The sequence below is a fragment of the Coccomyxa subellipsoidea genome (assembly GCF_000258705.1).
Source record: "Coccomyxa subellipsoidea C-169, whole genome shotgun sequence".
Lineage (NCBI taxonomy): Eukaryota > Viridiplantae > Chlorophyta > Trebouxiophyceae > Coccomyxaceae > Coccomyxa > Coccomyxa subellipsoidea.
In genome coordinates this window covers 1,205,601-1,218,472 of record NW_005178027.1, presented here as the reverse complement: position 1 = coordinate 1,218,472, position 12,872 = coordinate 1,205,601, and the positions used below count along the sequence as shown (strand labels likewise).

General features: G+C 51.0%; 6 protein-coding genes across 6 annotated transcripts; 3 read left to right on the top strand and 3 right to left on the bottom strand.

Moving 5' to 3' along the window:
• Nucleotides 1–75: 75 nt before the first annotated feature.
• On the top strand, nucleotides 76–660 carry COCSUDRAFT_58002 (hypothetical protein; the record flags this gene model as incomplete). Its single annotated transcript, XM_005644779.1, has 2 exons — nucleotides 76–305; nucleotides 456–660. The coding sequence occupies 2 exons, from the start codon at nucleotides 76–78 to the stop codon at nucleotides 658–660; spliced, it is 435 nt and encodes a 144-aa protein (XP_005644836.1).
• A 1,160-nt stretch (nucleotides 661–1,820) lies between these two features.
• COCSUDRAFT_18993 (hypothetical protein) lies at nucleotides 1,821–3,048 on the bottom strand (the record flags this gene model as incomplete). Its single annotated transcript, XM_005644778.1, has 3 exons — nucleotides 1,821–2,036; nucleotides 2,333–2,581; nucleotides 2,872–3,048. 3 exons carry the CDS (start codon nucleotides 3,046–3,048, stop codon nucleotides 1,821–1,823), a joined length of 642 nt encoding a protein of 213 aa, XP_005644835.1.
• Nucleotides 3,049–4,869: 1,821 nt separating this feature from the next.
• Nucleotides 4,870–6,990, top strand: COCSUDRAFT_48671 (hypothetical protein). Its single transcript, XM_005644777.1, has 5 exons — nucleotides 4,870–5,097; nucleotides 5,318–5,556; nucleotides 5,649–5,702; nucleotides 5,806–5,891; nucleotides 6,005–6,990. Exons 1-5 carry the CDS (start codon nucleotides 4,875–4,877, stop codon nucleotides 6,117–6,119), a joined length of 717 nt encoding a protein of 238 aa, XP_005644834.1. The 5' UTR covers nucleotides 4,870–4,874; the 3' UTR covers nucleotides 6,120–6,990.
• Nucleotides 6,910–9,731, bottom strand: COCSUDRAFT_44206 (UPF0027-domain-containing protein; the record flags this gene model as incomplete). The annotated part of the gene is made up of 10 exons (XM_005644776.1): nucleotides 6,910–7,077; nucleotides 7,251–7,363; nucleotides 7,475–7,577; nucleotides 7,852–8,010; nucleotides 8,364–8,549; nucleotides 8,714–8,871; nucleotides 8,987–9,091; nucleotides 9,198–9,258; nucleotides 9,360–9,491; nucleotides 9,609–9,731. The coding sequence occupies 10 exons, from the start codon at nucleotides 9,729–9,731 to the stop codon at nucleotides 6,910–6,912; spliced, it is 1,308 nt and encodes a 435-aa protein (XP_005644833.1).
• An 8-nt stretch (nucleotides 9,732–9,739) lies between these two features.
• On the top strand, nucleotides 9,740–11,435 carry COCSUDRAFT_54455 (methyltransferase GidB; the record flags this gene model as incomplete). Its single annotated transcript, XM_005644775.1, has 3 exons — nucleotides 9,740–9,861; nucleotides 10,711–10,879; nucleotides 11,001–11,435. The coding sequence occupies 3 exons, from the start codon at nucleotides 9,740–9,742 to the stop codon at nucleotides 11,433–11,435; spliced, it is 726 nt and encodes a 241-aa protein (XP_005644832.1).
• A 243-nt stretch (nucleotides 11,436–11,678) lies between these two features.
• On the bottom strand, nucleotides 11,679–12,767 carry COCSUDRAFT_54454 (MPT family transporter: inner membrane translocase Tim13). Its single transcript, XM_005644774.1, has 4 exons — nucleotides 12,649–12,767; nucleotides 12,484–12,528; nucleotides 12,226–12,330; nucleotides 11,679–12,074 (listed from the first exon to the last, which is right to left on the bottom strand). Exons 1-4 carry the CDS (start codon nucleotides 12,682–12,684, stop codon nucleotides 12,021–12,023), a joined length of 240 nt encoding a protein of 79 aa, XP_005644831.1. The 5' UTR covers nucleotides 12,685–12,767; the 3' UTR covers nucleotides 11,679–12,020.
• Nucleotides 12,768–12,872: the final 105 nt, after the last annotated feature.

Here is a 12,872-nt window from a genome sequence, read left to right as displayed (position 1 = left end):
TACCTGGTGAGCACCTAGTGCAGGCTCTGGTAGATATACAGGCACGAACTGCAGTTTGTGCTGTTGTGTGTACAGATGCCCACCACAAGGCGAGTGCCAAAGGCAGACAGGAGTCTGGCCTGCTTTGTACAGGCCTTGGAAGGGCTGAATGTTGTAGTAGAGCTTCACAACGATGCTGTTGTGCGAGGCATGCTGGAGTCAGCGGATGAGGGGATGAATATGATCATCAATGGGGCCACCTATGAGCCCCTACAAGGCTCAGCCCAGGCAATGGACTTCCTCTTTGTGAAGGGAGCAAGGATCAGGTAAGGGGCAGGCCGGCTTGGTGATTCGAAATGCGATCATGTGGCCAGAGAGCAGCTGATTGGGCCTGGTGCTGGGTGACTCTACTGTAGAGACTTACTACGCTTACTTGCTATGATCTTAAGCTGGCATGCATTGAGGTGCATGTGCAGATACGTGCATCTTCCTGCCAAGATGAATGCGGCCACCAGGGTGGAAGACAAGCAGAAGGAAGCGGCAGAGGCTAGAAGGTTGCATGCTTTGGAGATGGGCCAGCTGACCGCATTACCAAAGGGAGTGGATGCCCTGATCGAAGATGGAGCCATGTCAGCGGATGTCGTAGAGCACAATGTAGAAGAGGGAGCTTTCCTGGGGTAGGCCTATAGCACATGAGCCTCTCTCGACACCGTCGATTCCTCGAGGCTTCCTATATTGGTGCCAGGAAGCTCTGCTTTGTGACTTATGCAGCAGGCACCCCTCGGCCTTCTGTGACCAACAGTGGCCCTGAAGGCGCTTGGACACACAGACTTTTCTTTCCAAAGCATATATATGGTCTGGGAGACAGTGCAGACATGGAAGTGAAAGCGCAAGAGTCAGTGGATATTCCTTTAGAGGGCTGCCTTGACGTTGAGTTAGAGTGCATCAACATATTATAAACAATTGTCTGAACATTGGAGGAGAGCTTCCTCAAAATTGGTAATGAAGGCGGCGTTTCAGTTTCAAATTGATGCCCGCATTCCTCTTTCTCTGATTGGACTGCACACAACACAATTACCTACAGAGCTGCCACAAAATTGACGCGCCTCGAGGAGCTCTTTAAGACACCTCCTCTTCAGCACACTATCAACATCTTCCTAGACCTTAATGATGCTGCAACTGTACAAATGCCCGTTGGAAACAATCAGCCTGTTCTGAAGTGTTCTGTTGAGGATTTTAGGTGGGATTCAGTCATCAAGTTGATTCAACCGAGAGGGTTCATGCTGCGTTGTTCAAGCGCTGTGCTGCCTGCATTTTCCTATTCCAAAATGACTGCCTGCTCCTGTGCCTCTCTCCTTGGACCCTCTCAGCAGTTGGCGGCAGAGGTAGCAGTAGTGGCCAGCGCATGCCTGCATAGCACCGTAAAGGAGTTCAGTTGTGAACTTTGGCTTGCTCCTTTGTAATAATATGCATGTCTTGCAGTGCACTTGAAGCGCACCATGAAATATAAGTGCACCAGATCCAATTTGTAGCAATCACAACTTGTTGTGATGGCAAAAGATTTTAGGCAGCAGACTGCAGCGTCTCACCCAGCATCGCAGCAGGTTGTTGTTCAGAACTTTGGCATTCCTCTGTCCACACTGTGGGCATGGCAGCGTGCGCGCTCCCGGGTCGACATTGATCCAAAATTGATTCCTTGCCTGTGCCTGCGCTCTGCACACAGCACAGAGCATTGCTGAGGGACAGGTGCCAGAGCCAATTGGCCACAAAATATCCCTTGAGAGGCAGGTCAAGTAACAATGAAGGGTCCCTTTCCTGCTTCCACAGCATGTCACAGCATCCTACCTATGAACTTGCGCATCCCAGTCCTGCTGCCATCTCTGGACCTCCGAGTTGTCAAATAGTTTGCATCCACCCTCGCGGAAATGATCATAATCCAGAACCGCCTTGTTACACTTGTAGCAGAAGTGCCGATGACAGTTCGTGCATGTCATTTTGTTGCAGCCCTCAGTCTTCTGAATGGCCATGCCGCAGTTTGGGCACATCTTAGATGTTGCCTGCAACATGCAATCCTACTGCTTAGCAAAATCGTACTATTGTCGTCTTTAAATATAGCATGTATTTGGACAACACTCACCTGGATGTGCACAAGGCTCAAGTACTCCCCCTCACGCCGCTTCAAGTCTGCTGCTGTGTCCTTCCTCCCTGCCATGCGCTCTTGGAGCACCTTCAGCTTCAGCTCCGCGCTCATGCACTGGCACAAAAAACTTGCAAGCTCAATTTAGGCAGCTTCGGCATATACATTGTGCATATTGACATAAAAGGCAACCGCAGCAAAGTCTCAATACTTCACTTTATACGAGTCTTGTTCCAGCAGACGTAGCAGAAAGCACACTTGGGTGCCGGTGTGCCAAGAGTCGGAGCAGAGGCCACAGAAGGCATAGAGACACTTGGGGCACTGCGCGCAATTGTCACTATCCTCCACGCATGCAGCGGAGCAGCGGGGGCAGTATAGAACATCCGGCATCCTCTCCAGCGCCTGCTTCAGCTCCAGGTCCTCCCAGCGCTGAGCCAGCTCCTCAGACAGCAGGCCCCTCACATTCTGCGCACAGAAAGCAGCCATGAAGATTAATGAGATGTGTCATACAACCAGACAATCAGAGACACCTGTGGCCCTTCATATCAGATGTGTCATGCAAGAAGACAATGAAAGACGTCTGTGGCACTCCGTTTCAGATGTGTCATCCAACCAGACAATGAAAGACATTAGTGGCCCTCCATACTTGGTGTACATGAACTGGTGCAGCCATCACAGGCGCTGCTGCTTGATATGAGAACAGCTGGCAAACATCCTGCAGACGCAGGGCGGAAGGACTGAGTGAACGAACATACCTGGCGGACAAAGGGGGCTTTGCAGTCGGGTGTGGGGCAGCGCAGGTTGTCCAGGGAGCCCTCAGCAATGTGCACACTGCAGAGCTGCCCGATGCAGTCCTGGCAGAACGCATGCGCACAGCTGGACGCCCACACATGGCGCACCCCCGGCGTGTCCTCGAAGCAAATGCCACACATGTGTGACCCCTGCAGCATCCAAGTCAGCTATCATGGCTGATCTGGTAATGTGAAGCTGTCATGTGTTAAGAGCATGACATAGCATCTAAACCTCAGATAGCACAAGCAAATTTCACGGAAACAGACAAGACTTCAAGGCAAGCCTGTACCTCCTTGAAGATCTCCACATCGCGCATGGCACTGTAGCTGACCAGCTGAGCCACAAGAGGCATAAGACTATCCATGCCCCCGTCATGTGCTCCCTCTGAGACTCGAGGTCTGGGTGAGACGATGGTATCCAGCTCTGATGTGCTGGCGCTGCTGTGACCAGTCCTGCAAGCTCCTTCACTGTCCTGATCAACTGCAGCGCTCTTCCCCTTGCTAAGTTCCCCTTCCAGCTTTCCGTTCTGCTTATGATTGCTCGGGCTGCCTGGCACCCATGCAGGCGCGCTGGGACTCAGACTATTGGCTGAGCTGCTCTGTCTCACTGCTGGGCTCCCATCAAGTTCTCGCTGCCCTTCACTGCCTGACAACAGCAGGCCACCCTGAAGGCCCAGAAAAGGCAGTGCCTCATTCTGGAGCCAATCGATCCAAACAAAGCCCACTGGCAAACCAGGTCCCTGCTCCTGCCATAATCTGTCCAACTGCTGCTGCAGAGCTGCAATCTGACTAGGGCTGAGCCAGTCGCAGATCAGCTGCGCATCTGGCGGGGCTTCTTCTGGGTATTCAGCAGGGATGTCGAGATGCAATTGAAGAGGCGGCAAGTGCCTGACTTGCGCCAGAGCTGCACAGCTGCTGCTGCTGTCCTCTCTGCTGCCTGACAAATCCCCTTTCACCTGCGCCCACTCCAACGATGTAAATGTCTCCACACAAGAGCCACTACATGCTTTTCATGGATCAAGGGGCACAAGGAAGCTGTAGTGCACACCTGAACGGCGAGGCCATCTTCTGGCAGAGACACATGCACAGAGGCCATACAGCTGAGCCGGCGCCCCTGGCACCCCTTCTGTATGAGCTCATCTGCCTCTTCTGGGCTCAGTTGCAACTCAGTGTCGTCCAGCCAGCACTGGAAGTGTGGCAATATGGATTGCAATACCAGAAACTCCTCGACAGTGGCCTCCCAACTGTGAGGGGGCTGCATCCCTGTCAGGGCCAAGTCACGATCCTAAACGACCTGCAAGAAAAGCAGCCGACAGATGACTATCAAACGAAAAACACGAGCAAGAGAACTGCTGGGCACACAACGATACAACTTCATCTGTTGTGAATGCTAGGCACCTGTCAGGATATAGGGACCTCAGAGTGTGCTGCGATGGAACAAAACGAAAGACGGCCTGCTCACAATTGTTTGCACAAACGCGTGATTTCCCCTTGTCGTTTGTAGCTCACACACTGATATCACGTAAAGGGACGCGCGCCACAATCAAGATCGAGTGTCCCTCTCAGGCGCACGGAATATAAGATTAAGCGCACAGCATGAAAGTATTTAGACCTAATCTGATATTAAGGAGAGCAGATGCAGCAACTTGTGATAGTGAAAAGAGATCACCAGATCACACTACCTTGACAATTCATTAGCATCAACGTTATACCACATATATTGCGAATTCCTCAAATATACATCAAATATTGTGAGGGTGATGCAAAATATGGCGTCCAGAAAATGAAAGAGAAGCCACGATCGGTCTTGCTTTCGCCAAAGCTTCGGAAGCTTCTTGTTGGCGAAATATGCATATATATGGCTTTTGTCCTCAGAAAACGGTGGAAAACTCGTGAAAACCACAATTGTGAAGACGAGGTTGCAGTTCTGTCTGGAATCAGGGCTATGATACATGTTGGCAGCTACAATGAACGGAATTAAGGCTCTCCCTGGCTCTGCAGTTGTAAGATCACCGCATCTGGGTAGGAGCACGAGCCCATCATCCTGCAGACCAACTCGCAAGTTCAGGCCGCTATACAAGGTCCAGGGGTCTACAAGTGAAGAGAGACGTTCTCTCAAATCTTGCAGCCTTCTGGGAGGCGATGGGGGTGGAGGCAGTGGTGGAAGCAATTTTCGGTACAGTGTTTCAGGTGCAGGTTTCACCCTTGACTTCACTTGGTCATCTAAGACAACACTGTACAGCATAATATGCGAATTAGGAATTTGATGTTGTTCGATCTCTTCTTTCGAGCAGTATTGTTGCAGTTTTGACCTGCATAGATCAAGATGTTTCCATCGGCCTTTCTTGAAGTGTTGGACCTGCATGTTTTAACTCCTACATCAATTCGACACAGTGAAATTTTCGTGTAGAGGACGACGATGGTGGGGCGAGGTTCTACAAGGCATTCAACCTCATGGTTCTCTTCGCCTTCGTCTCTGGCCTCAGCCCCTCGGCAGCACACGCCCTTTCGCTGAGAAAGAAGAAGAAGAAGCCCATCAATCGGTCCATTGACCAGTATTCTGAACGTCTGGTTACGCTGGCCTGGCCTATTGCCCAAAATCTGGGCTTCAGCGGCGCAATAGGCTTCGCAACTGCATTTGCGCTCAAGGTATCAGCCTCACCCAATTCTTGGCTCTTGACTACTATTCACTGCATGTGCATCTTGAGCACTTCAGCTGATGCTTTGCTGCGGGAGTGCAGGCAGTTGGATCTGCTCTTGCCATTGCCTTCGGAGCACTTTTCGTCCTCATCCAGGCGAGCCTCTGCTTGCTATAACCCTTGCTGCAATCACACCGCTCCAATTACTATCTTGTGTTGAAAGATGTGAAACTAGAAGATATTTTTTTAATGAGTGCAGGGTGCTGCGTACCTTGGCTACATAGAGGTGAAATGGACCGAAGTGCACAAGGAGGTAATCCGCAGGCTGGATGTCAACCAGGATGGGTAAGCCCTCATGCGGAAGCATGCAGCGCAATGCCGTAAAATGAAGAGCTTGCTTGGGGGTTATATAGGGACCTTTATTGTTGTGTAAGTGCTCATCTGTCTGGCTGGTGCAGGAAATTTGACGCCAGCGACTTCAAATCTTTGGTGGCATCTGGGCTGGCGGTTCTGTCAGAGGGTGTCCCTTCTGTGGGAGGCTTCCTGGCAGGCTTTGCACTTGGGCTGAGATGAGCTTGTCAATCCTGCAAGCTTTTGCATCTGGAAGATTGTGCTGAAACCGCCATTGTGGTAGATGGCACAAAAACTCCACGGTGCTCAAAAAGCTCCCGCAGGAAATGGATGCCCCTGAATAGATACCAGGGACTGCAAACAGAGTCATGATTGGCTTGGAGACTGCAGGGTGATCTCGGTGCTTGTACACCTTTTGTTGTTTGCTTGCTGTCCTTTATAATGCATACATGCCCACCTAAGTGGGGCTGACCATATTTGCTAAGGTACTGTCCCGACCACAGTGAATGTCATTCCCGCTGGTTTTTACATATGAAGGGTCCATCTTATTAAGCGGCATGCAGTATTTTAGGTTTGCAAATCCATTTAAAGCATGCGCTCGCAGCCCACTTGCAGCTCGCTCAAGATGTAGCGTTAGTATATACAACTATGTACACTGTTGCAGCCCAACCAATGCCGAGCGTTGCAAACATTTATTGATCTTGTGCTCTACAGCAGTGCTGAGCAGCAATGTGTCTAGTGTCTATGTACAAGGGTGCCAGTCTATGTCGCTGTCTATGTACAAAACTTCTGTGCGATCATGACTAGCTATCCAGAAATAAAATTGCCGGCCTACCCATTGTGCAGAAGCATGCCTGTAAGCCATTCGTTAGAGATCCAAGGAGAGCACATATGCATGCTTCCATGCATCCTGCAGTCTCCCGGTTCACAGTGACGGATCAAAATTCTACTTCATGTGGCAGTTCCAAAATCAAATCCCCAGAACAATCGTGCGGTGTAAGCAGAGTCCGACTTAGAAGCCCTTGACATTAACCAAGGGGCGCAGCCTTGTGACGACCTCCACGAGGTCTGACTGATTCTTCATCACCTCATTCAGATTCTTGTACGCCTGCGGCGCCTCGTCCCTCACTTTCACATTCGTGTCGCACACTATGCCCTCCATCGCCTTCTGGAAGTCAGCCTGCGCCGTGCACATGTCACATGTGTCAGCACCTACCCATTTGTCCTCTAAGCTTAGAGGACTTAAGGCCAGTGCAGATGACGACCTCCTCTTGCACCATTTCCCACTGAGGATGAGCTCCAGTGCAGAGGTTCAAGATGTGCAAAACGGCCAGCAAAGCCTGAGAAGCCCACCTGGGAAATGACTTTCTTGGCGGCGGTGCGGCTCATGCGGCGGCCGGCCCCGTGGGAGCAGGAGCTCCAGGACTGGGGGTTCCCTCGTCCCCTCGTGACATAACTCCCCGTACCTGAACAGTCCCAGCCAGTTCTGCTCAGCATCAGCCGTCTGCACCACCTAAAGGTGAGTCACCCAGTCGTGCCCAGAGCCTTTGAATTGATGATGCAAGGGCGCGGCGCACCCATGCTGCCGGGAATGAGGCCCATCTGGCCCGGAGCTGCAGGGGTCGCTCCCTTCCGAGTGATATACAGATCCGCGCTGATCTTCGCACCACTTCTGGGGTCCTGCACAGCGTCATCCATCTGAGAACACTACTGGACAATATGCTCTGCTACTGTCCTGCTCTGCGGCTGGATTATTTATTCCTATTACATGCCTTCCAATCCATCAGGATCAGGTGCCACGCAGCAGCGTTTCTATGACAGCCTTCCAGCCTTCTTTATCTTGGGCTCTCCTCCACCAATTCAGAGATAGACTGCAAAATACACTTGACCCAAAGAAAAGCCCAAAGCCTGCACGGCATAACCATGACAGGAGAGTCGAAGGATTTTGGCGCACCGTGTAGTTGCAGCGCTCGCACTGGCAGAAGTTGTGGTGGATGTTGACGCTCTCATCCAGGGAGACGCTGCCCTTGGTCACGTCCTCCACAATATCGATCATGAGATCACGCATGAAGGAGCGGTTGTGCCACGCATATTCCTGGCACCACAGCATGTCCTGCGCAGGGACAGCCCCACATGTCCATTCAGGCTCCATACTGAGAACACTTAGTCCGCTCAATCTGGAGGAGCACCTGAGGAAGTGGGGCCATCATTGTTATGGCCTGCCTGAATCCCAGTCGAGCTGCAAAATCCGGGGTTGGGGAGCTCGAAATAACAGGAAGATTCCACTAATAGACACAAATACACTTGAAATTCTTCAGGCAAGGGCCCACGTGCGGACCACTTTTGGCGCTGCAATGCATGTACAAAGCACCAAAGTGGGTGACCATCCGGTTCACTCTGTCTGTGCTCCAGACACCATCTGCACCATGATGAAGCAGTGTGTGCACAGAGCAAGAAGTGGGCCACCTGCAGGTACTGCTGGCCCTCCTCGGAGTCTATCTCCAGGTAGTTGAGGTTGTGGGGGGTCGTGATGCCCCTCTGCTGCAGACCCTCCTTGGCCATCTTGTCGTAGTGCGTCGCTGTGATGTTGCCGATGTTGCGGCTGCCAGAATGCAGCATGATCCACACACGACCGGTCTCATCGTACACAACCTGTTGTGGCAATAGGTCAGCTTGGAGGGAAATCCTTGCCAGCGCCCACCTGATGATTACCCGCTAATTGCAGCAGCTTGCCATGTTCAACAGTGTGCCAAAAATACTGCGAATATACAAAGAAGTTGAAATTCAATTGAAAGTGGAGTCAGCGAGCAGCATACCTCCAAGAAGTGGTTGCCACCCCCCAGTGTCCCCAGCTGCTTGAGGACTTTGGGCGCTGACATGCTCTCCTCCACAAACTTGGAGGGCGCCCTCTTGTTGCTGATGTCGTCTATCGTTTCTTGCGCGCCATGCAATGGAATCTTGTGCATATCAAAGCCTGCCACAAGCAATTGGCATTGCAATCAATTCACTTGGAGCATACCATAATTAATAATTGCATCACACAAATACAATATCATACTGAAGCAAAGAGATGTGCAGGTGCAGCAGACCTGTGGGAACGCGCTCCTTGATGAGCTCCTGCATCTTTCTGAGCTGTTTCTTCGAGAGGCTGTCTTTGTTTATGCCGTCAAAAGGGACAGCACACATCCCGCAGCCTGTTCAGCAAATCATGACCATTTCATCACAGGATTTCAGCCGCACAGCCACCCACAGCCTGTCACAACATCAGGACAGGAGAGCACTTTTCTAGGGAGGACTCACCAATGTCGACGCCCACTGCCATGGGTGCAACATAGTTGGCAGATGCAAATACTGTACCGATCTGCGGCAACAACAGCACCACGTTTAAATGGAAAAGGAGACATGTGACCCCAAGACGTGTACAGAAGTGCCTGAACGATATTCACGATGAGGGGTGCGCACCGTGACTCCCTTGCCGACATGCACGTCTGGCATGGCCGCAACATATCCCACTGGCAGGGGTGACTCTGCCAGCGCGATTAGTTGCTGGATAGCCTCGGACTCAACCTCGCTCCGCTTTGCATATAAGAGGATCTGATGGGGCACATCAGCAATGGATTTCAATGCATGTCTCCTTCTATGCTCTGAGGCTACCCATGCCCATGGTGATCTGTTGGTCAGGAGATCAACTTGGGGACACCACGATCTCACCGGCACATTCTGGGTCTCGATGATCTCCGGAAGTCCCCGCTCCTCGTTTGTCACAACGCTTGCAAGAAAATCCCCAGATAATGTTCCCTGACTCTCTGCACTAGGACTCAAAGAGCTGCGCATTATGGGAAATGCCGGGGACTCTGATTCTGCTGTACTTAAGCGTGCAGTTTGCTGCGAGAATGGGGACAGTAATCGTGTGCATTGGGACAAAGAGCTTGCAAGTCTGCCTGACTTCGCTCTTCCAAGGAAAGTACGACCGACCTGACCCTGGATTCCGCAGAGAGATCCCATTTTTTAAAGCCAGGACCCTCAGCAATAAATTCAATTGTATGGTAGTTTGTCACATCTGAGGGACTCAGATAATAAGTTTGAGATGAGAGTCTCCCATTGCACCCTCTCCAGCTTCCCCTAGCTTCATTGGGACAGCGAGGCATTTTCGCCGCATTGACGTCATCTCGTCCAGATGGACCTTCTCGTATATGAAGCTTTCTCTTCTGTTTGCATTTAGTGTGATGCAATAGATCAGCAAGGCGTCCTGTCGTACTGTTGATGCAGCAACGTTGAGTTTAAGACATTCTGAGTCACAAGAGCACAAACGGCCCATCTGGCCACTACATGCTTTATGCAAGCTAACATTCAGCGCACTTTATTGCGTGCTGAGCGAACTTTCACTCGCTGGTTGGCAAGGCAGACTCCTGCCTATTCACTAAAAGCCTCTCCTGTCAACAGAAGAAAGCGCTCAATCCAAACCTGTACATATAGTAAGGTAAGTTGACTTATGCTACTCGATCTGAACAGCGTGACAAATTTTATCCAGGTTGTGACTTAGCTTGCTTTATTTGCAGGCATACTGCAGAGTCAGCGCTGCGTCGGGCACCTGTGAAGGGGACCTAACAGGCTTGCCTTCCTCTCAGCGGGATCTTGTGCTGAGCTACTTGGACGCTGTCTTGGAATACAATCAGCATACAAATCTTACAGGTCAGCCCGCCATGTCTCCTTGTTATAAATGGTGGCTCCTTGCAGGGCGGAAGTGTCTTCTGATACCAAGATCGCGGGGACCTAAATCTTATTGAATTGTTGTGTCTTGTGCAGCTGTCAGGGATAGAGATGAAGCTGTGCAGAAGCACATTAATGACTCTCTGGCACTTCTGCCGCCAATAGATACCGTGGCAGCAGGACTACCTGACCAAAACCTGAGGGTCATCGATGTGGGCTCTGGCGCTGGGTTTCCTGGGGTGATCATTGCGATCACAAGACCTGAGTGGCAGGTACGACACTGCATGTTATTATCAAGCCTGCTGGTACCTAGGCTACTCACCAATTCGCTGCTGAAAGATTGTCTGGTGGCCCCTTTCGAACAGGAAAGCTAGAGTGTTTGCATGGGAGCAGGTGACCGTTCTGGACTCCTTGAAGAAGAGATGTGATTTTGTAGAGGCCACTCTCCAGCGTCTTGCCATTGACAACGTGGAGGTCCTGTGGGGCCGTGCTGAGACTGCTGGGCAAGACCCAGAGCACAGAGAGAAATATCACATTGCAGTCGCCAGGGCTGTAGCAGAGATGAGGGTCCTGTCGGAATACTGCCTGCCTTTCATTCAAGAGGGTGGCGCATTCGTAGCTGCCAAGGGACCTTTCCCTGAGCAGGAAGTGGAGGATGCCCAAGCTGCCATCAGCATACTGGGTGGCAAGTTGCTGTCAATTGATCCTGTGCAGTCATACTCAGATGGTGAGAGCAAGCCCAGGACAGCAGTCACGGTGAAGAAGGTAGCACACACTCCACCTGCTTACCCACGAAGGGAAGGGAGGCCTCTCAAACGGCCCTTGTAGCAACATTCATTGACTCAGCAGCAAAATCCGTGTATTTTATGTATTCTAGGCCGCCTAGCGGCTAGCACCTAGCCCCTTCATGTCTCGCTTGCACCCAGTCTCTCCGAGCTCGAGAGTCTCTGCCCCGTGCTGTTTTTATAAATAAAAAGACTGATGGGAAACAGATGAAATCAGACATGCTGAGAGAAGGTTGAATTCAAGGGTGATGAGAAGAGGTCAAGTGTCTGGCAGGTTAAGAATGTTCTGATGAATCGAACTTTAAATTTTGAATACGGTACTCCCTCTGCGCAATTTTTGCACCCAGATGCATGACATACGTGACACAAAGTCAGATGGTCAGATGCCATAAAGAAACAGAGCGACAACACTGAGCCAGCACCTTTCCAGACATTTTGGGAGCTTTTCCAAGTAGCGCATGCGTTCATGTGTCAAGCCCAGCCACAAGTAACATTCATGTCCATCTATCCCATTACGACAGGCAAGTCATAATATCCTGAGGTCTCAGATGAGCTCCTGATGCACAGGAATGCCACAAGGGCATGAGCAGCTGCTCCTATAGTGCAGCCTTCTGCTGCAAATCACCATCTAATCTCCTAAGCCGCTCTGCTCCAGGACAGCCCGCATTACAACCTGCGTCGCCTGTGAAGACAACAGCATAATTCAGAGGTTGCACACATCAAGCCTGTCTTGACAACAGAGACTAACATGCGCATTGGGGATGCTGGTGAAGGCATGCACTGCATCTATGATGGCCAACGGTCCTCCTCTGTTAAGCAGGATATCCGCGCACCTCTGCATACCGATCACAACACCGCGCCAAGCATTGCTGCTCACTGCTTCCAAGACTGCTTGATGGTTTAGTCACGCACTTCTCAAAACACTTGTCTCTGACGGTCTGCAATCCACAGAAGTGATCAATGAAATTCCATGCATGCCAGTGGCTCCTAGTGGCAGACCCTCTTGACGTGACAGCAGGGAACACATTAGGTACACGGTGTGTGTCTGGAATCAAATCAAACATCAGGAACGAAGTCTTGAGGCAGTCTACCGTGTAAAATTCCTGAAGGTAGGCAGTCTGCAGCTCTGTTTGCAACTGTCCAGCACAGCAAGCACTTCAGCAAAATGATCGACAATTGCTGTTTTATCAAGAAGGAGAGAGGTCACAATTTATTTCAGAAAAATTTGAAAAACATCTTGTAGGAGGCAAAAGCACCTGCGAGATGACTTGGTGGTCACTGGGACTTCCCATCTCCGGATCGTGACAGGAATGCCAAATTGCCAACGCGGTCGAAGACAAGCAGGAAACGGAGACCAGAAAGACTTTGCTAAAACAGATTCGGAAAGTGCAAAAGTACTAGGAGGAGATCATTCTGCATGGGTAGCTGCAGGAGCTTGCAGGTGGGCAGAGTATAACAAGCACTCTCCTTGCACACCAGA